This window comes from Talpa europaea, assembly GCF_964194135.1.
Source record: "Talpa europaea genome assembly, chromosome: 10".
In the NCBI taxonomy this organism is placed as follows: domain Eukaryota; kingdom Metazoa; phylum Chordata; class Mammalia; order Eulipotyphla; family Talpidae; genus Talpa; species Talpa europaea.
This window is the reverse complement of record NC_140077.1, coordinates 5,637,720-5,664,437: the sequence shown is the minus strand read 5'-3', so window position 1 is coordinate 5,664,437 and position 26,718 is coordinate 5,637,720. Positions and strand designations below refer to the sequence as shown.

The following is a 26,718-nucleotide window of genomic DNA, read 5'->3' as shown; positions in this document are numbered from 1 at the left end:
TGAACTTGGGGTTCACTGGGCTGGGCACTGAGCAGTGGATTAGCAGCCCCTCTCATGGGGCTTACAACCCATTGGGGAAGACAGATGCAGAGCAGGTGGTCATGAGTGGGCCAGAAGTGGGGTGCAGCATGTGGGCAGATGGACCCGCACCGCCCACCCCAGCTCAGTCCATCCATCAGTGGCCAGAGCCAGAAGAGGAGGGAGGAGGAAGAGGCAGTGGGGGCCCTGGCGCTGGGCACGGTGGGTCGCGTTTTGGATCGGGGGCTTTGTGACATTTTCCCTTGGTAGAGTTTTTTATTAATATATTCCTATTAAGAAACATTATAAATTTACAAAAAATTGAGGAGATAATGCAGAGAATCCCTGAGTTAGGAGAGCGTCCCTTCTGCCTCTTGTGAGTCTCCTTTACGGCCACACAGAAAACTTCATTCTGGTCACCAAACCTATGGGGGGGTGGGGGCGTGTCCTCTACTGAGCAATTCTTTAGGACTGCAGCTGGGTGTCCCACAGCATAACCCAGTTCTGACCCTGTCTACCTGGCCCAGAAGACACCCCGCGCCCTTTCAGATACCCATGGGAAGGCGCTGGTGCCGGGTCTCCCACAGCTTCTCTCCAACCTGGACACTAGTGGACCTGATAGGCCCATTTTCCAGACCAGCTGTTGCCAAGGCTTAATTGGTGCTGGTGCAAGTTTGAACCTAACTGGTGCCAGAGGGAGCCTATCCCCTCTCCTTGGGTCCTACGAACCCCGGGAAAGGCCTGGGGTGACCAGTTTTGGAAGGGTTGATGACGATAAGGCCGCACCGTCAGATGAAAGCGCACACAGGGTGAGATCTGGGGGACTCGCCACGCGGGAGCTTCTGTCCTGTGGAGTTAGGTTGGGTACATGGGTATGGGGTATGTTCACCCCCAAACCTGTGCTGTTGGGATCCTTATGGAGGCTTCATCACGGGGGTATGATGAGTCATCACCCCATTTCCAGCCTCTCTTCCTTCCCTGGAGAGGGGGCTGGGGCTGGAAATTCCAAGCTTCTCATCATGGTTCGGTCTTTGCAGTGAGCAGGAGCCCTCCCGGGGTCACTCTGTGAGAACACAGGACACCCCTCTCACCCTGGAGGTGACAAGGGTTTCAGGAGCTCTCGGTCAGAACTGGGTCAAAGACTGTTAGAACAAAAGTTGTGTCCCCAGTGCTTCTCACTAAGGATGAGTCACTCAGGCTTCAGAGCTTTGCCAGCAATGGGGGCAGAGAACGGGGTGCGTTTCCTGAACGTCACCTCGCCATGCACCAAGCACGGGTGTCCCCCATCATTAGCCTCAACAATAGTCTGGTAATCGGGTGCAGCTGATGACCCAGGATTGATTCGCTGTTGTTAACTGAAGTCCATAGTTTATTAAAACATCCTTATTTTTACCCGGATGTCCTTCTTCTATCCCAGGACCCCACATTCCATTTCCCCATCACATCTTCTGAGCCCCCTTTTGAGGCGCTTTGGTCAGCATTTTGAAGGCCCCACAACTGGGATTTGTCTGCTGATTTTCTCCCGATTAGACCAAACCCATTTGTAAGGTGAGCTTGGTAGCTTGGGGGAAGATCCAGGAGGTCAAGTGCCATTTGCATCACATACCGAGGGTGGTTGATGTTGACCTCGATGGCCTGACTGAGGTGCTATTGTCAGAGTCTCCACCGTCAGGTCCCTGTGCCCCCCCCCTATTCTGTGCTGTTGTCTTTGGAAGGAAGTCACTGGGTGCAGCTCACAGGCAAGAAATGGGGAGTTACATGCTGTAGGGGCAGGACAGGACACAGTGCAGGTTTTCTGATCCCGTGCAGACCGGGTAAAGGAGGAGTCAGAGTCCTCAGTAGTTTTGCAGGTTTTTTATTTGGGGTTCACCAGGCATATGGCAGGCAGGGGTGCTGGCTGGGGGGCTGGGAGGCTGGCAGGCCTCCCAGCCCCCAGCAAGTCTTCACTCTATCTGGGCTCTCTAGCGTTCGTTCTGCTGCTTCTCGGCTTCTGCTTCGGCTTTGGCTTCGGCTGCTACTGCTGGTGCTGCTGGTGCTGCTGGCGTCCCCGTGACGCCGCCCTTAAAAGCAGTCTTAGCTCAGCTGAATCCCATCTACCTATGCCCACACCCTATTCCAGGTGCCCGCCATCAGGCATGCATTCAGGACAAGGATCCATCATCTATCCTGATGGCAGAAGGGCAGAAAAGCCTGATATTTTCTTTACCCTACACATGCCCCCTCTTTTTAGGGGGAGCACCCACATAAATTATTTGGAATTCTGCACAAATTTGTCTCTTCTCCCCTGTTTGTTTATTTGCTCCATCACTTGCTTATTGTAGTGTGCACTCCCTGCTGTCTCGCTCTACTTGAGGTTAGAAATACTAAGGGTTACAAACCAATACTGTATTTTGGTGCACAAATTGTTTCAGCGTTGGCCTCTGGGCCACTGGCTCCTAGGGCTTTATCTTAATAGGGTTGAGAAGCCCCAAGGCAGGACAGAGATAAGGTCAGATTTGCATTTTTAAAGAATCTCTGCAGGCCGAAGTGGTCTCAGGACTGTTTCCCGGACTGACCTCCCTGTGTCCTGGCCCAGGGGACAGAACAGGGCAGGACCCTGGTTCCATCACCTTCCGGACCCCTGGCCCTGCACGGCAGGGGCTGGCCAGTGCCTCCCTTTCTGTGGCTTTTTGCCACAGGGCGTGGCCTGGACCCAGGGATCCAGATGAATCTTGTACCTTTCCCCTTAGGTAGGTCTCTGAAGTTTTCAAAGCAAATTTCAAAAATGCATGGATGAAAACGTCATTTCTCTGAATCCGAGGCCCCCGTCAGCTTGGTGATTTGGAGATGCGTCCTCCTTCTGTTCCGCTGCGGCCCGGGGTCCCATGTCGGAGCAGCAGCCTCTGTGTGTTCAAGGCACAGGCAGCTGTCCCTGCACCCCCACCCCAATCTGTGTTTTTTTCTTCCCCTCTCTGGCCCTCGAGGGGAGCACTGGGGCAGTGGGGCCTGGTGTCTTGACGAAGAAATCCCCAGGCACGACTTCTTGTGGAGTCAACAGATGTTCTGTTCTTGCAAACATGCGGTTGGCTTCCTGCGGTGCCTGCTCAGGCTGTGGTGGGGATGGTGGCACCTCCCCCGTCTCCAGCGCCAAGGCCCCCTCCCCCCGCCCCTCGGCAACCAGGGGCAGCAAGCCTCAGGGAGAGCAGAGGTCACTTTGAGGGAGGCCGTGGGGAGGAGTGAAGAGCCTGTCTGGGAGGGACTGTCCACTCGGTGGCCAGGCTTCCGCAGACCTTCCCTCTCCAGCTTGGCCCTTCGGCAGCCCCCACGCCTCGCTGACACCCGGCCCCACCCGCGCTGTCGGGAGAGCATTTGTCAGTGATTGATGGATTGAGCTCTAAGAGGCTGGAGCCAGGTTGGGAATCTGATGATATAGAATTTCCAGGAACGTGAGTGGAAAAGCCCTCACTCAGTCCAAGCAGCCCAGCTGACTGTGGGTTTTTGGACCCTCCGGGACTCATGGCAAAGAGCCTGGTGTGTTGGCACTTGGGGCAGGCAGGGCATGAGCTTGCGCAAACATCCCTGTTCAGAGCTGACACCCCTGTCTACTGGGACAGCTAGCCCTCGGGACTGGGAACCAGGAACCCTGGCTGAAGCTGCCTGAAAGGTTCGGCGCGGTAAAGACAAGGAGAGCCAGGCTACATTTCTCAAAGGGAGGGAAAGTTTATTGCGCCCCGGGCGGACCTCACAGACCCAAGGTGGGGGTCAGTGAAGCCGCGCACGTTGTTAGGGGGAAGCAGGGTTTTATAGGGCGAGGAGAGGTCAGGTGGGTAGTTGGGCTCGTACGGCGGGAAAAGTTTGTAGGGCAGGTAGAGGTTCTTTGTCTGAGATGAGACTCGTAGTGGGAGGGGGGAGGCTCATTGTCTGAGTCCTCCCGGCAGGTATCCGCATTCCTGCCCCCCAGGTGGGCTTCCTGGTTGGCTCCTGCATTCCGGCCTGCTGCATGGACCTTTCACTGCCTGAGATCCAGGAGGGATGAGAGAGGAGAAGCACATGAGGAAGCTGATTCCTTGGTGCCCATGGGGGAGCTCTGCCCAGGACCCCTAGCAGGGACCCCTGAACTGCAGCCCGACCCGAGGGAGGTCAGCTGCCCTGGTTCACGTGGTTGCTGGTGAGACATACCTGCACTGCGTGCTGTGTGCACCCCTGGGTTGCTCCCACCTCTTCTGAACACCTCTCTCAGGAGCTAGGGCCTTTCCTGGTAGGAGAGAAAGAGCAGAGACCTAGCTCGGTTTCCCCCCGGTAGGGGCAGGAGGACACAGGGCAGGATCTCTAGGACCCGAGCAGACGGGGTAAAGGAGGAGAGTGCCGCAGACCAGCACAGCAGTAGACGATGAGGCCGTCTCAGGGTTGAGAGACTGCGCAGGGTGGTCAGGGATTCGGCTAAAGAAATGACAAACAGACACACTTCAAGAGAGAGTGTAAATCTGAGTGCGTCTTTATTAAGCTAGTGGTCAGTATATATATGTTTTTCTAAAAGCATAGGAACAGTGAACATCAAAGAGATCAGTTTGCTCATAGACTTAGCTTAATTGACAGGGCAGTGATTTATGTCCGAAGTTACATCTGGACCTAGCCTCATTCCTAATTGGACAGGCTATAAATTCTTTCTACTGTTTTATATAATTATTTTCTAGTTGCACTAACTATCATTTTTACTCATAATTAATTGTCATGGGTGAATTTATTTTATAATGCAGTTAATATCAAAGGTACTAAGTTAAGCACATAATAGAAAGATTATTAAACTAACAATTTTATTATAACAGTGTTTAGTAATGTTTCATTTGCATTAGCCTAATTATTAAATTATGTATGTTTTTTAATTAGCAATCAATGACCAGAAAAAGGAAAGATTTTAGAAAGACAGTTGTAGCAGAATAAAGTTTGTGGGCCTTGAGAAAGCGAGATAAGGTTCCAGGTGGTCAGCATTTTTTTTAATCATCTTTGTGGCCGCTTTTGATGGTCATTATTTCTTGGCAGGCATTTAGTTTCTCTGCATCTTAGGGAGTTTGCTGTTCTCCCCCTGCGCGCATGGTTCCTTGCCCACGCCGGACCTCAGGGACCATGGCAACAGCCATTAGCCCTGAGAGTCACTGCAGGGGGAGGTGTAGCAGGAGAGAGTCCTGGAGCCCTCGGTGGCTTTTGCAGGCTTTTATTGGGATTTACCAGGCACATGGCAGGCAGGGGTGCTGGGGAGCCGAGAGGCTGGCAGGTCTCCCAGCCCCCAGCAAGTCTTCACTTACTCCGGGCTCTGCTGCTCTTGTGGTTCTTCCGTTCGTTCTGCTGGCGTCCCCGTGATGCCGACCTTAAAAGCCCAGTCTTAGCCCAGGTGAATCCCATCTACCTATGCCTACACCCTGCTCCAGGTGCCCGCCATCAGGCATGCATTCAAGGACTGCAGGGATCCATCATCCATCCTGAGGGTGGGAGGGCAGAAAAGCCTGATGCTTTACTTACCCTACACCCACCCAAATCAGAGAAATGAACCCCTTGAAAATCACGCACACCCTCACTCTCAGCCATTGTCAAGCCCAGTGGCAGCTCAGCAGTTAATTTTGTGGGTGGGGTTGGGGCCTTTCTCTCTGTTTCAAAGGCTGACCTTGAAAGTGGTCTGGATTTAAACAAATAATGGAAATGCCCGACAGCCAGGCTGTCCTCTCGGCATCTCCCCAAAGAAGATGGAAACATCCTCTCTAAAACCTCCGTGTTCCGGTACTCACGGCGGCGTGGCTGAGGCCAGCGCGGATGCGGAGCAGCCTGAGCGCCCTGGATGGAGGGCTGGATCCAGAGATGTGGTCTGGCCACACCGTGAGATGCTATTCAGCCTAAAGGAGAGATGAAATGTTGCCATTTATAGCAAAATGGAGGGACTTCAAGGGGATTATGAGAGCAAATCAAGTCAGAACAACAAGATAAATAATACTGGATGTTTACAGAGCGGATGACTCCACGAAGTGCAGTCCACAATCCGTACACACAAACCGTGCGCAGCGCCCCCCCAGCCCCTGGGCCCTGTATCCCTACTCCCCCTAGCTGCCCAGGCTGGGCTCAGGTGGGAGGGGTGCAGTTCCCTCCGGGCTCCTCCCAGATGTGTGTTTCCTCCTGGCTAAGAGGCCAGGGGAGGGGTGGACTTGTCTCCTTGTGCCCCTGCTGCTGCCTCTGTCTCAGCCCACCTCACCGAACCACAGGGCCTGGTGGCCTTTCTCAGGTTCAGTTAATGGACAAAACGCATCACTTCTTGGGAGGGATGGGAACCCCAGCTGGTCCGTGGAGACATTAAAGCAAAGAAACAGGCAAATGAAATTGAAAAGGGGAGTCTTCCAGAGCGGAGAGATGTCAGCCTTCTGGAAACACAGGAGCCTTGTCCCCCTGGGGGTCGCCATAGGGTCATCCCCAGGCCGTGGTCACCGTCCTGCAGAAATGCTCACGTCAAGTGGAACCTTCATCTCGTTCTGGATTTATCGCTTGAAGAGCCCAAAACGTGCACTTATCGTGCATTTATTCTGTGCCCAGCTTTGTATAAATGACCAGCCTCTGAAAGCTCTTAGGAGCCTGGTAATGTCCTGTGAACACTTCTTTACATCAGCGGGATGAGGCGGCCATCGGATCAGATCGTCTTCGTATGGACAAGAACATTTGTCCCTGAACATTTGGGGGAAATCATTCCTTATCCTCAGATGCAGTCATGAGCTGACTGCATGCTGGGGTGATTCAGGGGGGTGTGGGGGGATCACACAGACCAGGCCTCGGGAATGTATAAAAGCAGGGAAATGTTCCGGGGGCCCCTGGAGCACACACGTGTGCACACACAGGCGTACACACACACACACACACACTCGTTCCCTCAGACTCGATGCTGACGATGCTATCAATAGTTGCTCCGGGCTGCTATTTCTGGCCCAACTGTTCTGGATTTCTGCTCTGTCACGGAGCCTTGACTCAGCGGTTCCGGGCCTCCCCTGGTTTCCACTGCCTGCTCCCAAGTAGGGCAGCCTCGCGCCAGGCTCTGGGTCACTACTGTTCAGCTGGGGGCAGTTCACCCCAGACCAAGGGCCGAGGGGATGTCACCTGGACCGGACCGCACTCTCAGCTTCAGTGAAGGAGGGACCAAGACAAGATTCTGAATTTGCTTGTTTGCATTTTCACCTGGAAGCATTCCCACCTGCAGGGCCTCTTTGGGGTCTCTTTGGGGCCCGCTGTCCCGCTGCAGCTGGGTGGAACCTGCAGTTCTCAACCTGTTTCTCCAGTTCGGCCTCAGAAAACTGCCTCATTTTTCACCTGCGTGTTCTCCTTAAAGGGCCTCTGATCCCTGGTATAAAACGGCCTCTAACCAGTAAACTTCCGCTGTGGAGGAGCTCAGTGGAGTCGCACATCAGCTTTCAAACTAAGCATCATGGTTAAGCTCTTTAGAAAGGACTGGAATCTTTTTTTAATGTTCATGGAATTTTCTGTTCTTGGAAATCATTCCCTGAGAGGGAAGATGGATAACACAGGTTGTGCTTTTGATCCTGGACAGAAGCAGTTCCCTGACCCCGGTGAGTCGGCTGGGCTCTCTTCCCAGGTGTGAGTGAATCTTGACTTTATTTCTAAGTATGAGCCTGTGCTTGGGAGGCTGGAGTTTTATTTGGCCAAATGTCTGCCTTGAACCACCCTGCTGGTTTTTGTCTTTGTTCTAAACCCATTTGATAAAAGGCCCTTTACAGTGAATCCACTTAATGAATCAACATTTTGTGAAATAGGGTTTAACCTTGAAAAAGGATATCAAAAAATAAGAAAGTGATTTATTTTATATTTAACAAAATGTAGACTTAAATGCTAACCGTATGTTAAAGCTTGGGATGAACAAGGAATTCTGGCCATATTTTTCTGCCAGTGTTCAGGTAGGAAGTCACCTTCTGTAAATACACAAGGGCTGACAGCTTTTTCTGGAAGACCTCTTAGTTCTGGGACCTTGGCAGCTGCCTTCTTCCTCCTTGTAAAGTCACATTTCTCAGCGACTTCAAGGTGGTTTTGAGCAATTCCTCAGGATTAGTTTCATTGACGTCACAGGATCCTGAATTTCCCCGAAGTTTGTGGTTTTTGCCTTAGGGGGTGGTGGTGGCAGCTTCCTATATTTGCCCAGTAATCAGTGAGAGCCAGTTGGCATGGACCATGAGGCCATGAAGGGTATTTGAAGGAGGGCTGAGGCCACACATGGCGGCTTTGTTGAGGGACATCTTCCTGGTGCTGACTTGGCTTCCCCTCTAGGAACCTTGTTACCCTGGGAAGTTGCCGTAAGGGGCAACTCTTAAGTCCAGCCCCAGCTTTCTGATTGCTGGAGGAGCTGAGCAGCTGCTGATCTGCTCGCCGAAGTCATCATAAGAAATTGGATGTTGTGCTGGTGGCAAGACATAGAGGAAGGCCTCACCCACCGATGCACCGTGGCCTAGCAGAGGAACAGGTGCACATTAAAGATGTGTCCAGGAATAGCTGCTCATCTGAGGAATTGCATTTTGTTTGTTTGTTTGTTTTTTAACATGCTGGATTTTATGAGCCAGGTAACTAACCATAGTTGCTTCCCCTTTTGCTTTGGCTGCCAGGAGACATAGAGCCAGGTTTGCAAGCCACCCCAGCAAAGGCGTAGGTAGATGCTTCCAGGCTAACCTCACCCCCTCTGGCTTTTACACACATTTTCTATCCAGATTTCCTTTTACTGTTTTGAATTGAAAGCTTACATTCTTGAGATTTTCTGTGAATTTATCCCAAGAGTGTCTCCTATCATTTCCATCTCAAAAGAACTGAAGTTGGTAAAGAAAGAAGGATTTTGAGTATCTTATTTACTCTTGAACATGATGTTTCTGTTACTGATTTCTTTTTCATGTGTGATGAGATTTCTCAACACTCACTTTTGGGGGGTTCTGGCACTTTCAGAACCTCCCTTTGTTGCTCTCCCTCCCTCCCTCCCATCCCAGATTAAAAATGTATCCTGAATTCTTAATTTTAAAATCAAAGTGAATCTCATCTCTCTTTACTAACTTCTTCTCTAGCACATTTTGGGCGGACTTCCTGGGTCTAAATTAAAATCCTCAACTTTCATCTTCTATCATAACAGACTAGAAAGGATTTTTTTTTTTTTTTTTTTTTTGCATGAAAAGCAGCCTTTGGTCTGTCCTTGATTGGGAGGAACTTGAAAGAGCTCATATAAACATGGTGAGGAAGACATAGAGTACCCTTTCCAAGGAGAGAGCAAGAGAATCTTCTGGAAAAGATGGGATTCTGTCTGAGTTTGTCCTCTGCCCATGAGACCCCCTCAGCCATCCCAGGGTGAGCAGTGGGGTGTCAGAGGGAAGAACAGAGCGCCTGTGGCCTAGATGGGGGATCCCAGCATGCCTTGCCCTTTCTCTTTGTCTCAGAGCCCAGGCTGCGCGGAGGGCACGTGCATGCTGGAGGGCAGAGATACCAGACAAGACTCCAGGGAAAGTGAAGCTGTAACATGGGAGGGAGAGCAGGAAGCCCCCGATTCAGCTCCCCAAACAGTGGGCAGAGCAGGGAGGAGCCTGCTGACCCCTCTCCGGAGCCAGTGGGGCAGGTGCTTGGTTCAGGGAGGAACTGAGAGCACTGGCGAGGTTGGAGAAGGGCAGTGAGGGGAAGCGAGACCCTAGTCCTACTGGAATGTAGGATGGAGCAGGTGACACCATCAAGGCCAGCCGAGGGAGCCGAGAATGTCCTGGAAGACAGCAGGCAACTTTTGGAGCTTCGGCAGCAAGGTTGAGGGTCATGAAGAGGATCTGGCTGTGAGGCCGGGGTGGAGACAGTGCCAGCCCCACGCCCGCCCTCGCTGGCAGCCAGTCCCTGGCCGGTCGGCTTTGCTGTTCTCGGCTCCTGTCACGTGTGGCTGCTGAGCTGGGACCAACAAGAGAGCTCCCGGCTCTCAGGGGATGAGGGTGGGCAGTGAGCCTCCTCAGCGTGGGGCTGTTCAGGCCGTGCCGCGCAGGGTGTGTGACGCGGTGTGTGACTTAGTGGGGCTGGACTTCCTCAGAGGAGGGCCAGGTGTGCAGCGTGTGGTGATAACACCACCAGGGCCCACAGGGACGCCCCAAAGAGCAGGTGGGATGGTTGCCGCCCTCCCCGCCCGCAGTCATCCTCAGGGTGTGCTTCGTGGTCCTCGAGTCCGGCGGCTTGGAGAAGCAGGACGCCGCCCAGGCCCTGTGCTCCCGCCGCCTCCCAGTCTTAGAGCCTCCGATGGAGGTGTCTGATTTGACCTACTTTCCCTGCGCATGTGTGCTGGGCTAATTAGCAGTGTGTTGGGGCGGCGGGGGCGGGGGGAGGCTGCTGTTGTCTGGGGCGTCCTCGGTCTGCCGTGGCTAGTTTCCTGTCTTTCCCCTTTTCGCAGCCTGGCTTGGTCAGCTCCAGCTGCTGTAACAAATACACAGTAGACTGGGGGCTCAGATGACAAACTCTTTCGCACACTCTGGAAGCTGGAGATCTGCACGCTGGGTGGCCGGCCTGGCTGGGTTCCCAGAGGAGGCCTTGTTCCTGGCCTGCTGATGGCCCCCTCCTGTGTGCTCACAGGCAGGGGAGGGGGCCGGGCTGTGTGTCTCTTATTATAAGGGCTGATGCCCAGTGTGAGGGAATCTTGTGACCTAATGTTAGTAACCCTAATTACAGCAGCCCCTCCTTATCTGGGGGGATACATGCCAAGACCCCCATGAATGCCTAAACCCTTGCATAGTACAAAAACCCTATCTGTCTGTCTATCTACCTACCTACCTACATACCCACCATGTTTCTTCCTGTCCATACCTACATCCTCCGGAATAATAAAGTTTAATTTATAAAGTAGGAATAATGCAGGTTAAATTAACCACCATAATAATGAAATAGAGCAATTCCAACGCATGCTGCAGTAAGTCACGGGAACACGGTCTCTAATCTTTTTTTTTTTAGATTTATTTATTTATGCAAGAACTGGGGTACAGGCCAGCGGTGCGGGGGGGTGAGAGGATTCACCAGAGACAGAGCGAGGAACAGAACAGGCAGACGACAGAAAACACTGCTGAGGGGAGCAGCGGGCGAGGCAGGAGAGGTCTGCCGCACCATGTGGGTATCTCCCTGGCCAGCTGCTGGGTATAGAACCCGCGCTGGAGAGGCTGTGGACAGCTTCACAGCACTGTGCTCAACCTGCTGCGCCCCCGGGGAGGCTCTGGTCTCTAATCTTGTTGCTCATCAGTGTTCAGGCCCCGTTGGCCTCAGTAACGGAGCCCTGGGGATTCAGTCCCTAGCTCAGCCCTCCTGCCCCAGCCAGCCTGCCTCCCCACGTTTTTAGCTTTCCCTTTTCTGTGGCTGAATTTCTAGATAACCAGGTTTATTGGAGTTGTGTGTAAAGCAAGAACCCTGAGGTCTGCGTGGGGGGCGGGGTCTTGCATCAGCAGATGCCCCACACCTGCCATGTGTGGATCGTCTTTCCATCACCGCCCAGGTTCTCAGATGGTCTGTCTCCTGTGTTCTTGGTCACCTCAACACCGGTGAGATGGTGCCCTGCCATCACTGGTCCTAAATTGTTGCTCGTTGGCATTCTAAGTGCAAGTACTTCCTGTACCACCTCCTGGCTTCCTTGACAGTCCCGTCCTTGGGGGGAAAGCCTCTGGTGAAGGAGGAGAGAAAATCAGTGCTGCTTAAACACCAATTAGGCTCCCGGTCCCACTGCAGAGCCTTCCCTGGGGCTACACCCCCTGCCCGCTAAGGGTGGGTCCTCATTTTGTTCCCATCCACATTCCTAGTGTCATGCTTGGCTGCAGGCCATCCCCGGACCCAGGGAAGGGGTCTCTTTCCTCAAAAAATTAAGAATTTTTCAGCTCCGTGGGTACATGGGACTCCTTGGGCTCCTAATCACAGAGGGGCCCCAGGGGGCTGCTTTCTGACAAACCCCAGGAGCCGGTGCCCAGAGACAGGAGGCACCCAGGTTGGCAGTGAGTGATGGCTCCCTAAGGGCGCTTCGGAGCAGGCCTCTGGGGCCAGCTCCTGACATCACCTTCCCTGTGAGACTGACACCAGCATGAGCTATTTTCATAGCTTTCAAATGCAGAAGGAAACATCCTATGTCCTAGAAGCCTCATGTGGTAGAGACCCTGGGAGAGAGTTTTGATTTTCTGACCTTGTTGGACACGGATAGGAGACGTCAGCCCCAAGAGGCTCTAGGACTGACCTGGTGTGGAGAGCCACAGCCCCCGAGCGCCCGTCCCCCGTCCTGGCCACAGCTTTAGGAAAGGCTCGGAACATCGGAGGACATTTCAACATGTTTTGAGCCGTTTTGTTTTTATTTTATTTGCCCTTTGTCTACACTTGCGATGCCTCGTAGGCTTCCTGCACTGCAGGGTAAAGCAGCCCTGGGGAACTGTGGCAGCGTCTTCAGCTTGCCCCTCACACGCTGTCTTCACACTTTAATGCAGACACGAGCCAGTTTGGAGCTTCCGCTGTAGCTGCAGTGTCTGGGGAACAGGAGCGGGAACAGTGGCTGGGTTCCCAGGTGTGCCCCCAAACCTCTTGAACCTGTAAGGAGATGAAATCAGTGAGAAGGCCAGGAGCCCTAAGGGTGTCTTTCTTTCTTTCCTTTCTTTTTTAAAGATTTATTTTATTTATGCATCTGAGAACTGGGGTATAGGCCAGAGGTGTGGGGGTGGGGTGTGAGAGGATTCACCAGAGACAGAGTGGGGAGCAGATTTCTGAGCCAGCCAGAGGTCAGGTGGGGACCCAGCTGTCCGGCTTGGTGCCCTTCAGGGAACCAGCATCCAGCGGGGAGGGGGGTGCATGCAAATTCCTCCTGCCCCCCCCCCAGTGTTCAGAACCATGGAGCTGGGCTCTTGATGGCGTGTCCCACAAGCTGCCTTTTCCCTGTACACCTGGAGGTGACCTGGGAACCCGACAGCGGCTCTCGGCTCTCGGTCTGCCTGGCCTCTGTGTTTAGGGTGAACCCCCGCACAGGGCTTCTGGAAAACTCATCTAGTGGCCAGAGATGGTGTTGCAGACCTGGTAGCCGGGCCTGGGCGTCTTTCCCGGCTAGTCCCATCCCCGGCCCCATTGTGTGTGCAGCAGGGCCTTGCTGGCCGCCTGGCTGGCTGTCCGGGGGCACGAGGTCGGTCGTGGCATCTCCCCGGTACAGGGCTGGGCCTGCTCCAGGGCTTGGCGCGCGGCCTGAGGGAGGCAGAGGTGGACAGCGGAGAGACGCGCCCCGTTCCCCTGACCCGGGCGGGCGGGGAAGCCCATTCTCCTCCTGGAGGGGCAGAGCCAGGCGCGCTGCGCAGACCCCACTCCCTCCCTGGTCAGCACCTCGGAGACCCCGTGCGCCCCCCTCCCGGGCGGGGGCCCCCCTCCCGCAGTGTATTTGCATCTCGCAGCCGCACAATGCGGGCGGCCTGGGCGCGGCTGGGGGCGGCGGCGGGCGGCGGAGGGAGGGTCTTAGCGCGCCCTCCCCGCCGGGTTTCCGGAGCCGGCGCGGAGCTTTGTGGAGCGGGGCGCGGGGCTGCTCGGCGGCGATGACATCACCGCGGAGCACCCGGGGGCCGGGCTGCCGGGGGCTTTGAGCGAAGAGAAGCGCCGCTCGGACCGCGCCGCGCCCGCCTGCGCTCCCCCCCGCGCGCCCCGGGCCGCGCCGCGCGCGCCGGCCCCACGCGCGCCCACGCCGCGCGCGCGCGCGCCCCGGGCCCCGGCTCGGGCCGCGAGCCCCAGTCCCCGCGCCGCCGCCACGGATGCCCGCAGCGGCGCCCCTCCGCAGTGCAGCAGCCCCGGCCGCCGGCCGGCCCGCCCCGGGCGCCCGCGGGAGGAATCGCGCCAGGACGCTGGCCCGGCTCGCGGCTAGGCGGCTCGCCCGGGCGCAGCGAGGATGGGAGGGTCGCAGTCCCTGCAGCCAGTCCCCGCCAGCGACCTGAGCCTGGAGGCTTCCGAGGCCATGTAAGTGCGCCGCGGGGCAGCCCGGAGCCCCCGGAGGAGGAGGGCCGCGGGCTTTGTTAGTGTGGCCTCTCCGGATGCCCGTGCAGCCTGGCACCAGGGCTGGCCTGGGGAGGTGGGCAGCCTTGCATGCTTTACCTGGTGGCTGCTGCTTCTAGCATCGCAGGGCCCCTCGGGAATGAACACCTGGAGTCGTAGGATAATACTGTCCAGGGCGGAAAGGACCCCCTGCAAAGAATTCGGTTTCAGTGGTTCAGCAGCCTGGTGCATGGTTGTTGCGGGCTTCACCTGCCTTCAGCATCTTAACTCTGCACCCCCTGGCACAGTGGTATTTCCTGCAAGAGCCAGGCATCAACAGCGGCCTCTCGAGAAGAGCCCTAGAGTGGCAGCTTGGCGCCCATGGAGACAGAGCAGTTGGGGGGCAGAGCCCGGCATGTCCTGGCAGATGGCGCGGAGCGTTGCTGGTGGACGCTGGGTCTGGTCAGTGTGAGTGTCCATATACTCCCTGCTGAGCCCCGGCCAGCAGGGCCTCTCGCTATTAGTAAAACCAGCCGAACCCTCTTGTCCCGGTCCGTTGGTCCACACAGGATGGGGCTAAGCATTGATCCAGGAATTGGATCTTTTCTCTAAACCACAGAGCTAATGAGCTCCCGAAGTGGCCTTTATCCTGGATGGGTGTTTGTTAGAATGGCCATTTCTGGATGGTCGTCTGCATTACCTCCCCAGGCTTGTTTTGGGGGATGGGACTTATTGAATAGATCTGGCTGCCGGATCGTATTTCAGTAAGTGGGGCTTGCGTCCAGCCTGCGCCCCCACATCCCAGCCTTACCTGCTCTCCTTCCCCAAGAGAAGAATGTTTCTGAGAAGAGTATTTTCTGGGGATTTGGGGTGGGGGTGGTAATGTGCAGGTTCATGAGTCACTGATGTGTAGATTACACGCTCGCAGGGATTGGTCTGCGCGCTGTAGTAGGGCTGGGGTGCCATGTGGGGCTTCCTCCCTCATCCCCACGCTGGGCTTCAATGAGGCGCTGATGTAATTTGAGGCTGAGCCTCGGGCTGTCCAGCCTCCTACTCTGTGGCAGCAAACCACACTTAGGAGCAGGTGTGCCCCAATCATTTGTCGTCACCCCTGGAGCGGGAGAAAGCACCATCTTACAATGGAGACGCGGCGGGCGTGGTTGAGGATTTTATCTGTGGTGACGTGAGCCTCGCACCCCGCCTGCCCTGTTTTTGTTCACGTGTAGTAGTATTGTTAGGTGTGTGAACACATGGACTCCATGAAGGATGCAAGCCCGAGCGGAAAAGAACAGTTTTAACCCATTTTGTAAGTCTGTGAGCTGGAAGTCAGTTCATCAGAGCTTGGCACTAGTTGGCTTGCTGTCCTGCCTCCAACCTGTCAACCTGCCTAATGTGGGAGACTGTGTTCTTGGGCAATTGGAGATTCAGCTCCCCAAGCCCCCCACTCTCCACCTCTCGCCAAGTTGTGACGTGAGTTTGGAGAGGTGCTGTCTGATGCAAGCTGCCAGGGCTCAGCCCTGTGCAGTCGGTTCTCGCGTTTAAATAAAACTTCAGGCTGAAGGGTCACGTTGTGATGCCAGCGGCTTGTCTAATATTGCACCACTGGGTTGGTCCGAATGCCCCAGTCAGAGGCTTCTCTCCCTGGAACTACCACTTCCGAAATGTTCCTACACATAGATCTTTAGGGTTGCAGACTTATTCATTCACAAAGTCCACGTTTCATCCCTAACATTTTCCATTTTCAAAAATGGAGAGAACTATTTGAGGCAGGTGCCCTTCCTAGCAACCGTTCTCTGAAATTCCATCTCTGCTTCTGGATTATTGGGACTTGATGGGCTGTAACAGATTTGTTCATTTCCAGTCTAGAGGATTTGAAAATTTCTATTAAGAGAACCTCTTTCTACATGGCGCAAGTCTTTTGTGATTCTGTGTATTTCCATGTACCTGAGAACACGTGCACATGGATACTATGCATGGCCCATGGCACAAAACTGTTGGGAAGAGGATGCTGTCAGGGCAGCAAGGCTGGAGATGAGCTCGGGGTGCACACGTGTGCTGGGGTACAGCCCACTGGAATCAAAAGCGGACATGCCTGCCTTTCCCCAGGGGCTCAGGGAGGGCCTTGGGAAGAGAAAAACTGAAAGCTAGAAGGTGGGCAGGATTCAGAAGTGTCTGCGGGAGATTTTTTAGTTTTAGGACTTCTTCAGATTTCAGGCTTGGGATCCCTGGGGCAGCTTTTGTAGCCAAGGCTGCTGGCTTCATCCTGTACAGGAGCTTACTGAGATAAGGAGGCAGGGAGATGGAGATCCTGTATCTCCCCTGTGGGGAATAGAAGTCTAGCAGCTGGAGGAGCTGGAAGGCATGTGGGACCTGGGGACCTAGGACAGGGGATGGCGGTTCAGGCGTGGACATGCCCCTTCTACCCCTCAGGGAGGTCCCCTTTCAGCAGCTTCCGCTAAGGGCTTGCTAGAAATGCAAGATCTCAGGCCCCAGACTGACTGGCTCAGAAGCTCCATTTAAAACCAGTGATTTGTAGACAAAAGCTATGAGAAGCCTTGAGCCGGCCAGGTCTTCATCCTGGGCCACGAGGAACCACTTCCAGCTGCCTGCCTTTTCTGGCCTAGGGTGAAGTTCTGAGAACAACAGAAACCATTGTTCCAAATAGAGAAAGGGTGACAGGGAGCGAGTTCTCTTGCAGAAAACTCATACTCGTCTGCACCGATAGGTGGGCTGTGCACACAGGAAGAGGCTGGGTGGGCGTGCTCTGCGCCTATTGATTAGACCTGCTCTTCCTGCCTTCCCAGCATCCTCTGTGGCTCAGCTTCTGCTAAGCCAAGTAACATTAAGTACTTTTCCCTTTGTGTCGTTCGAGACCCATTCCCTTGGCTCCCTCAGCTTCTCCCAGACCCACAGCCTCCACTGACAGGCAGCTGGGCTGTTAGCGCCCTCTGTGGCACTCCTCACGTCTTCAGCTTTAAAAGACAAATTGTAAATAGGGAGACCCCTGCCACCATGGACTGTGAGGCTCAGCATGGAAGAAGGGCCAGGATGAATGGAGAGACGTGAAGAAGGATGAAGCTGGAGGCCCTGATGATGGGGGAGGTAGGAGAAGCTTGACAACAGTGGCAAATGCAAAGTTGGGGACATTCCACCCGGTGACTGAGAGAAAGGTCTGAAATTGGCAATGACCAGGACATTGAATTGGGAGCACATTTGGGGCGGAGCCGCTGCATTTGGTCTGGGACTTGAAAAGCAGGTGGACTCAGAATTGTAGCTGCGAGACCAGGACTAGGGGGAAATCTTTGGCATTAGCCCCTAGGATGAGTGGTTCTCTGGGGGATGGTACATTCCCCAAATCTGCCATCACAGATTAGACTGTGGGGTATGTGGTTCTTCCCACCCTCCCCTGCCTCTCCTCCGGTTTGGGAGCTGTTGGGACAGTCTGGTGACTGTTTTTACCCCACTTGCTTTATAGGGTTTCTCAGGGGTGAGGTGCCATATCTGCAACAATCCAAAGATGGTGTTCCTGTCACTTAAGGAGCTGCAGACAACGTCCCAGTTCCTGAAAAAGGATATCACTTTGATAATATCTCTGGGCAAAATTAGTAGTTTTTTTCCCCTCTAAAACTGAACAAGCTGCAGAGTTATCTGTAGAAGAGCAGCTGCCTGAGTCCCAAAGGAACCTCCTGGCTGCTGTCTGAATCAGTTTGTTACAGTAATACCCAGACTGGGGGGCTTAACCAATAGACAGTTGTTTCCCACAGCTGAGATGTCCGAGATCAAGGTGCTGGCAGATCTGATTTTTGGTGAAAAAAATCACTTCCTAATCTACAGGTGACCCCCTTCTTGCGATGTCCTCACATGGGGGAGAAGGAGAGGAAGAGAGAAAGCTTTTTCCTGTCTCTTCTTATAGGAGAGGGCTCTACCTTCGGGACCTAATTACCTCTCAAAGGCCCCCCTCCTAATACCATCACAGTGAGGATTAGAGTTTTAGTGTGTAAATCTGGGGTGAGGGGCACAGCTGAAACCAAGCCAACCCAGGGGCCTGACCCATCCACAGTTAAGACTACAGGACAATCAAAAACCAGATACAGTGTGAAACAACAATAAGAGGACTTATTTACACAGGGAGTGAGAAAAAGAGAGATATTTACAGGCTGGCACATGGCCAGGTACAGTCTGTCCTGCCCTGGATAGCATCCGCTGAGCGGAGACCAAGGTCCAAACCGAAACCGCACATGCTAAGAGGCAGCTTCTGCACACACACCCCTCCTCACCAATGGCTTAACTGCCAAAACCCCAGCTGTATACAATTGCCAAAATACCAACAATTCATCTGCAAAAAGCCAGCAATCTAACTGTTCCATTGCCCCTGAAGTTTCACTGGTAAAAAGCCTCAGCGCTGTCCTTATTTACCATTAGCCCCCCCACCTCGGGGGTGGAGTCCAGAAAGCTCCATCTTCTACCACTGAGTTGGCAATGAGCACTACCCACTGCCCTGGAGGTTGCTCCTCACTGTTCCTCTTACACAGCCACTGAGTCCATAGCAGGTACTCATTCCTCAGCTGTCACTGCTGTGACCAGCATATAGCCAGGTGTCTGTTCTAGAGAGATCCTGGCCCCTCACTCCCTTCTTTTTGACTCACCCGCAGGCTTTCTCTAAGGCAAGCCCAGGGCCCGATGTTCTGAGACCTTGTAGCTACCCCTTGTCCAACAGGGAGTGCCGCCCCCCCCCCGCCCCCCTGCTGAGGCACTGGGACAAGGCACTGGTTCAGGCTAGGTGAGCAGCTGGGACTGGGATGTTGACTGAGCTGCTGTGGGAGAACCTTCCATCCAGGTCAGCGGGCCACCCTGTCCCCATCGCCAGGTTTCTTTCCACGATCTGTGGCTCTCTATCTTTGGTTGCCTAGGAACCACTTTAGCCTGAAATATGACTGGCTGTTCTTGCCAGATGGATTGCCTGAGCCGGGGCAGTGTTCCGGGGTAAGCAAAAGATGTTGAACAATTCCATCCTTTCCCCTTAAGATTAATGATGAGGAGTTAGGCAGTGCAAACAATTGTTCTGTGAAAAGCAATTGCTCACAGGCTGATGCCTTTGTCTTGGGGTGGACAAGAGTCTGGGGGAGACGGGTTGGCCACAGGGAACTGACTTGGTCTGAATAGCTGGAGTCCAGTCATCCTGCGCCCGGCTCCGATGGCGCTGGTTCTGTTCATTGCCACACTCCCTTCAGCGGTTGTTTCTGTAGCTGTCCTGTTTGCCATCACCAAAGATGGACTCAGACCTGGCTGCTGCAGTGTCGGAGCTAGGAGGGGACGCTTTTCCTCTGAGCCTGGCTGAGTAGACTTAGATTCAGCAGAAGATTTTGTGTGACAGGTGTGTCCTATTATGGTTTTATGTTCCATCATCCTACCAGGCTGGGACGTCTACCCCATTTTATGGTTGGGGAGACCAGCACCTCTAGATGACTTATGGCAAGGGCTTAGACAATTTTTTAGGTAAAGGACCAGAGAGTAAATATTGTAAACTTTGCAGGCACATGGTCTTTGCTGCAACAACTGCTGTCTGCAGCAGCATTGACAACTCAAAGACCATGTTCCAGTAAAACTTTATTTACAAAGGCAGGTGGGGATTGGGTTTTGCTGACACAGTTGTACAGCAGGTTGGTATTGGGCTTGGAGCCCGACCCGCAAGAACTCATGACCCTTTATCAACACAAGTGCCCTTGAGCTGTCCGCCTGGGCCTCTGTCTTTGTTTCTTCCTGGCTGGCTGGGATCGAACCCACGCTGCAGAGGCTGCAGACACCTCTACAGCGCTGCACTCAACCTGTTGCACCACCGGGGAGGCCCTCATTGCTTTTAGTCTAAACTGTCCCCCCACCCCCACCCCCCATTGGGATCCATGGACTCAGGTCTGGCCCCTGCCTCTCCTCCACTGAGCTGCAGTTCTCAGCCACTGGTCACCTGAACATGCAATACCTGCCTGCCCCAGGGCCTTTGCACATGTTATCAACTAGCTAGGAAACACCTGCTCTTTGCTGGCTCGACTGACTCCTCCAGTTTAGATTCTTGGCAGGTTTTCCTGTCTTTATTTTTATTTTTTATTTTTTTTAAATGTTTTTTTTTTTAATAGAGGCATGTTTTATTTATTTATTTGTTTGTTTGTTTGTTTTGTTTATACAAGCATTGGGTACAGTCAGAAGCGCGGGAGGGTGAGAGGATTCACCAGAGCCAGAGCGGGGAGCAGAGCAGGCAGAAGGACCGAAGTACACTGCTGAGGGGAGCAGCGGGCGGCAGGAGAGGTCTGCGGGCCATGTGGGACCCTCCTCCAGTGGCCGGGGAGCAGCCGGGGATCGAACCAGCGCCGCAGAGGCCGCGGGCAGCTTCGCAACCCAGCGCTCAACCACTGCGCCACCGGGGAGGCCCCTTCCTGCCTTTATTTTTCAGGGCTGTCCACTGGGATCTTCAGTGGAAAGGTCCTGCAGTCTGCCCTGTCCAGAATGGTAGCCACTCGCCATATGTGCTTATTGAGCACTCAGAATGTAGGTGCTATATTCAAGAAACAGAATTTTAATTTTAGTTTAATTTAAATTTAAAGAGCCACACATGGCGAGTGGCTGTTGTGGGACATCCCGACTCTGTAGTGTTCTCTTATTTGAATTCTTTGTAAAACTTGGCACAAATTGTGTTTATTGAATGGTTGTTGCATAACTGTTCTCACCAGAATGTAAACCACCTGCAGAAGTGTTCTGCTAGGTGTGCACATGTCCTCATCCAGCACCGTGACTGGCACATGGTAGGTACTTGACAATTTGTTGAATGAATGTCTTATAGCAAAAAGACACATCTGACCACCCATCCTGCACAGTGCTGAGCAGCCCTGCTTTGGGGGAGCTCAGAGGGGCTAGGGAGGCTCGCTTGGCTGGACCTCGGGCATTAAGGTTCTGTGGGCCTGGCTCAAAGCCTGCTGGCTCAGCACCCTGCCTGCTGTCAGCACCGTTCGGCCCCTGGAGTCCTGCCTGTGCCACTGGTTAAAGGAAGCAGCCCCCGTCTGGGTGCTCTTATGGGAGTGTCCCCAGAAAGAAGCAGTGCAGGCCATCAGCAGGTCACTCTGGGGACAGTTGAAGCCTCTCCCCTGCTAGCTCCTCTCTTCCTGTCCCCTCTGCCCTCAGCTCCTCTCGGTTCATCTCTTGTCTGGTCTCTTCCCACCTTCATCTGCTGGCTGAGGAGCAGCTGCCAGCACTGCATAGGCTTCCAGTGGGGCAGGGGTGGGACTGGGAACAGTAAACTACCTTTATTCCCACGTTTGCAATCTCTGCAAAGGAGAACTAACTACTCCTGGGGCAGGGAAGGTGGGTCTTCCGCCCGGTGCACCCTGTGGCTGAGCAGCAAATGGCCTGTGGAATGGCTGATTTCCCGCAGGTTTTGTACCTGCCAACCCTCCTGATTTAGAAGGGCTTGTGGGTTTGCTGCTTTCACTGTGTCCTCTGTGTTTTCCTTAAATGGAAGCGGCAAGGCAGCCGCTGGCTCCGGGGCAGAGCTGTGTGGGCTGGTGATGGGGGATGGAGGGAGGTGGCCCTGGAGCCTGGTAAGAGGCAGGTCACCGTAGCTCTGTGTCCTGATGAGGCTGACAACTCAGGCAATGGCCAGACCCAGCGTGCTACCAGCACCCAGTCACCCTTAATGCACGTGTTTGTGGAGTTTCAGAGTCTGAGAATCTTAGAACTGGAGACATCAGAAACCGCAGAGGCCTTTTTTATCAGGTTGCCTGACATCACACACACACATCACTCGTGAATATGGCCCAGATCTTTCCAGCTAGTCTTTATTCCAAGTCAGGCTTCCCTTTAACTTTCAATTTGCTGAGACCTTTTGTCAGCGTGGACTTGATCATTGGTAAGCGTCGACCGGAGGCATCCTCCCCGGGCAGTGACATAGCATCGTCTGCACATCCTCCGTCTCTTTGGGAAGTGGAGTGTATAGTTTATTTAGGGATAAAAAATGACCGACAGTGATCCTTGGCCCAGGTCTCCTTGAGTCTTAGCTGGCATCTTTGCTCCATGGTGTCCCTTCTGATTCCTTCCATCTTCCCAAGGTGCTCTGAGAGTTCCCTCTCCAAGGCGGGAGGTGGTGGACATTAGTTGATCCCGGGTGAGAAAAGACCGAGAAAGAGCTGATCCCCACTTGAGGACCAGCAAACTCAGAGGCAGCTGGACAACCCCTGGCATTTAAGTAGCTGATGCCTGGTGAGACCTCCTGGGTTCAAGCGCCCCAAGCTCCAGCGTAGTGGCCCTGGAATGCCACCACAGTGGTGACTGGTGCCCCAGGGTCTTACTCTCATGCTCCAGCCGTGGTGACAGCATACATGTGTCTAGATTGGAGCTTGACACTTAGAGCACATGGAGCTGCTCTCTGTGCCCTGCAGGGCGAGACTGTCCCCGTGGGAGTTGCCAGCCTGGTCACGGTGCCTGTGCCAGGAGCTTGTGCTCTGCAGTCCCCGTGCAGGAGCCATTTCTGATGGGGATCAGACCTGGGTGTTTGGCACTTTAGGCCAAGCCTGGATCAAAGGGGGCCCGGCTTCTGAGCACTGCCCCTCCTGGCCTTTCATGGGGCCCTGGTGGAAGTTGCTAATTGTACATTGTTCTGCATTAAAGGGACACGCCTAGAACTGTCTGGAAGTATTTTCCCTCCAGGAATGAGGGAGAGGCTGGCTTTACTTTGGGGAAAACATCTGTACTCATTGCAGGTCATGCATGGAATTTCCCGACCCAGCCCTGTTCAGAAGAGGATCCTGTGACACTTCTTTCCTGGCATGCTCCAGGGGAGAAAGAGTGGTCCCCAAGACGATTTCCTGGGGGGCGGGGTTGCTCAGAGAATCAGCCTCTCAGGACGCCTGTTTTGTGGGGGAAAGGGAAAGGCAGAAGTGTGGGCAGGGGTGTGAGGTGGGGATGGGCGTGCATGGGGCCACCGGTCTCTTGGGCACTCCCGCTGGAGTGGGGTGACAATGGGTGGGGTTTGTGTGCGCCAAGCAGGCATGTCTTGGGACAAAGGGCTGGGGTCCAGGGGGGTATCCCCGGGCAGAGCAGCCCCCAGAACGTTCTCCTGTGGCCTGAGCCGGCCACTTCATTGGAAGTGATCTGACCCGGAGAGGGAGGATATCTCGGTGGCTGAGCGGTTCCTTCAGGGCTCATTGTCAGGTAGCGTCAGAACAAGGTCTCCCCACACATACACACCCAGAACAAAACCTGGAGGCAAAAACCTGAAGCTTCGGATTTCGTGGCTTTTAAAATCACCTTTGATCTACCACGGGCACTGGCTCCTGGGGCTGTCCCTCGTAACCTCCTGGCGCCCCAAGTGGGCCTCTGGTGCTGTCTCACCGCCCCGGAGCCCCGCTCAGCTGTGTCTCCTGCCCTAACTGGGGTGTCGCGGGAGGCGAGGCTGCTCCTGGCACAATTCTGAGTATCAGGGCCTTCAGGAAGCAGGCAGAGCTTGAGAGAAGAACCCTGGGGTCAGGGACCGGGAAGGGAAGGAAGAGGCGGCCACGTGGGGCTGGAAGCTTCTGCGCTGTTCCCCGGGAGCCTGGCCGCTCGGGCCCTGGAGCCTGAACAGCGGCGAGGTCCTTGGGAAAGAGCACCAGGTAAGGGATAGCCCGGCCTGGCGGAAGGCGGGCACGGGGGAAGTGGAGAGGGGTTTGTTCTCCCGGTGCCTGGCGACCTACTGTTCTAGTAACAGGTGAGGGAAGAGCGTGTCCGAGCCAGCTCTGTGGGCCGCACACCACAACCCTGGCCCCCACGGGGCGGAGCTCTTCCCACCTGCCCGACAGCTCAGTCGTGGGGCTGCCCCCAGACTCCAAGGCCCACGACAGTGAGAAGGACGGTGGGCTGGGGCTGGGCTGAGGCTGCGGCAGGCATGGCTATTTTCCCTCCCATTTTTCTGCCCTCATGTCTGCCCTCCCGCGTGACTATCCCTTGCACCCTGGCCTTGCCTGCTGAAGTCCTCCGTTTCCTCTTTATCTGGTGCGACTCTGGGGCCATGTCTGTGACCTGCGTGTTTTACACAGACCAGGGAGGCAGGTGGCATTGAGACGGAGGGGGTGCCTGTGAATGGGCCATCAAGAGGGGTCATGAGCCCAGATCAGCGCTAACCAGCGCCCCCCTTGGCGCCATGAAAATGGCTCATGGACAAAGGCACCCGCCCCGCACCAGGCCTGCTGAGGCTCTGGGCACGTGGCATCGCCAGCTGCTGTTATGACATCCATGAAATGGGGCTCCCCCCTCCCCTCTCTGTTGTAGAAGAATTCTGCTTGAGTCAAGGATAAGGGAAAGAAATGATACATGAAATTTTCCTGAAATGCGATCATCATTTTTTGAAAAATATAGCAGAATTTCCAGTGAAGTCTATTGAAGGAAGCCCTGAAAGGTTGGTAGCTTGCGTGGAAGGAAACCTTATCCCTGGGCTGACTGTTTATAACAGGAAAACCTGAAAGGCCTGTGAAGTGGAAAAGCAGCTTTAACTTGCAAGGCGAGTTCTGCGGGCCCAGCGTGGGGAGCAGGAGCAAGTCCACGGTTTCTCTTGTCTGGGATCTGGGAAGGGCTGAGCTGATGGTGGGTGAGCTCACCCCTGCCGCCCCCCACACAGGCCCCCACGACTGCTGAGACTCCTTGCCCAGCAGTCTCCTCTCCTTCCCTCTCCTCCTCATGCATTGCTTTCCAGTCCTGGGGTGAAGATGGGGCCTACGCCTGGGGACCTCTGTCTGGAAGTGGTACTTGAGGGTCTGATTATTTTCTTGATCTGAGCAACTTTTAGTTCCTTCACTATTTTCCATCACGGACATCTTTGTTGTAAGATGTTGATTTTCTTGAGTTTCTAGGCTGGGGTGGGGATTTGGTTGCTGGGTTTTCATCTGGAGCCTGGTGTTGAGCTGGCCGGTTGGCAGCGTTGGCTGCTGAGTAGCATCCCCCACTATGCGGAGCAGGGGAACCCCGGGGCTGGCTCTTGACGGAACTGCAGGGGAGCTGGCAAGAGGCAGAACTTTCCCATCTTTGTTTTGGAGAGAATTGGATGTTCCTCCTGAGGGCGCCTGCGCGCACCAGGCCCCCTCCCCGAAGTCCAGGAGCCAAAACCCAGGTGCAACCCTTGATTGTTTCCTCTTATTTCTAATGCTCAGCCCATCAACACACCGTGTGATGACAGAGGAGATCAGCTTCTACTTATTTCATTGAACTTAAACATTAAAACTCGGGCTAAAACCAAAACCATGACTTTTAAATAGCAGGAACCTGGAGATAATGGAAAACTTTGATGCAAGAGATTTGGGGAAAAAAAAAAAATCAAAGCACAAAGCTGACCTTTAACATCTCGTCCTAAAAATAAGAAAGAATGTTTGTAAGCCGGAGGGCGTGAAGGCATGAGGGATATAAATAGCCAGGTGCCTATTGTGGGATTTATTCCTTGTTCTTGTCCTTTGATCATAGAATTCAGTAGTTCTTGACAAGGTCAGCTCTGAGACTCTACTGTAACTCAACTGGGTTATTGTCACAAAACCCTTAACCTTGAGACAGTTTGCCTGTTTGATGTGGGAAACTGTATCTGTTCTTTGGAGCTCTGTGAGGTATAACTGAAATCTGAGGTTGCTTATCAGCCTTGCATATATAAGTTCCGATACTTTTGTTTTTATTGAGTCAGTCAGAATAAAAGACGGTTCAGCCTCTTGGAGTTGAAAAAACCGACTTTATTCCTGGTATCAGTCATAGTGCAAGTGAAAATAACTGCTTCCCTGGTGGTGCAGGAGTTAAGTCTCAGCACTATGAAGCTGTGCGCAGCCACTGCCGCACGAGTTCAATACCCAGCCAAGGAGCTGCCCACATGGCGCGGCAGACCTCTCTTGTCTCCCCGCTGCTCCCCTCAGCAGTGTATTTCAGTCAGTCTGCCTGTTCTGCTCCCCACTCTGTCACTGGTGAATATTCTCATCTACCCGCAACTCTTGCCTGTACCCCAGTTCTTGTATGCATAAATAAATAAACCTTTAAAAAGAAAAAAGGGAAGAACTGCTTCCAAGTGGGTGTTGTTTGGGTTTGGTTTGAGCTGAGCTCTTGGGGACCTGTCCCTCCCACCCTGGCAGGTACCAAGCAGGCTGTTTGGTCCATGGCAGGCCTGGGTGGTGGCCCCGTGGCTCCCTGTGGCCTTGGTGGGTAGCAGGTCAGTGTAATTACACTGATGACCTTCACACATCCTAGAAATAGCCTCACGCTGCGTTTCTCAGAACGTTTCCCGATCGCTAAGCGATACCTGAATTGTGTGTTTCCACACTCGTCACACAAGCTCCCTGAACACACACAAGACCTGTATGCACACAAACAAAACAAAAACATGCTTATTTTTGCCAGAACGTGTTGAGTGACCCCCGGGAGCTCAGCTCATCCTAGGACACGCATCTGCGGGGCCTTCTGCTGGCCTCTCGGGTCAGGCCCCTTCTTACCTCTTCAGTCCCGCCCAGCTGGTCTGAAGCTCCTTATGGACTCAGCAGCTCCTTGCTGGTCTGACCATCTCCGCCTGAGCCCTCCAACACACCCTCCTGCCTCCAGGCCAGACTGACCACCTTGTAGAAGGTGAGCCTATCCCTGTGCCAGCCCGTGGAGGGCTCTCTCCTGGCCCACTTTGCCCTCCCTGGGGGCCTGACATCCAGTCCCTCCTTCCAGCCCTGGGTTCTTCACCTTGCAGAG

General features: G+C 54.2%; 1 protein-coding gene across 5 annotated transcripts in view; it reads left to right on the top strand.

Annotated features, from left to right (window-relative positions):
- Nucleotides 1-13,780: 13,780 nt before the first annotated feature.
- The window catches only part of TACC2 (transforming acidic coiled-coil containing protein 2), a gene marked incomplete at its 3' end in the record, with an annotated part of 61,583 nt that continues 48,645 nt past the window's right edge, over nucleotides 13,781-26,718 (top strand). For all 5 annotated transcript variants that reach the window (XM_084245242.1, XM_084245241.1, XM_084245239.1 and 2 more), the window contains exon 1: nucleotides 13,781-13,983. In XM_084245242.1, the coding sequence (XP_084101368.1) occupies nucleotides 13,916-13,983 (68 nt within the window). In that variant the 5' untranslated portion in view covers nucleotides 13,781-13,915. The remainder of the gene's footprint in view (nucleotides 13,984-26,718) is intronic.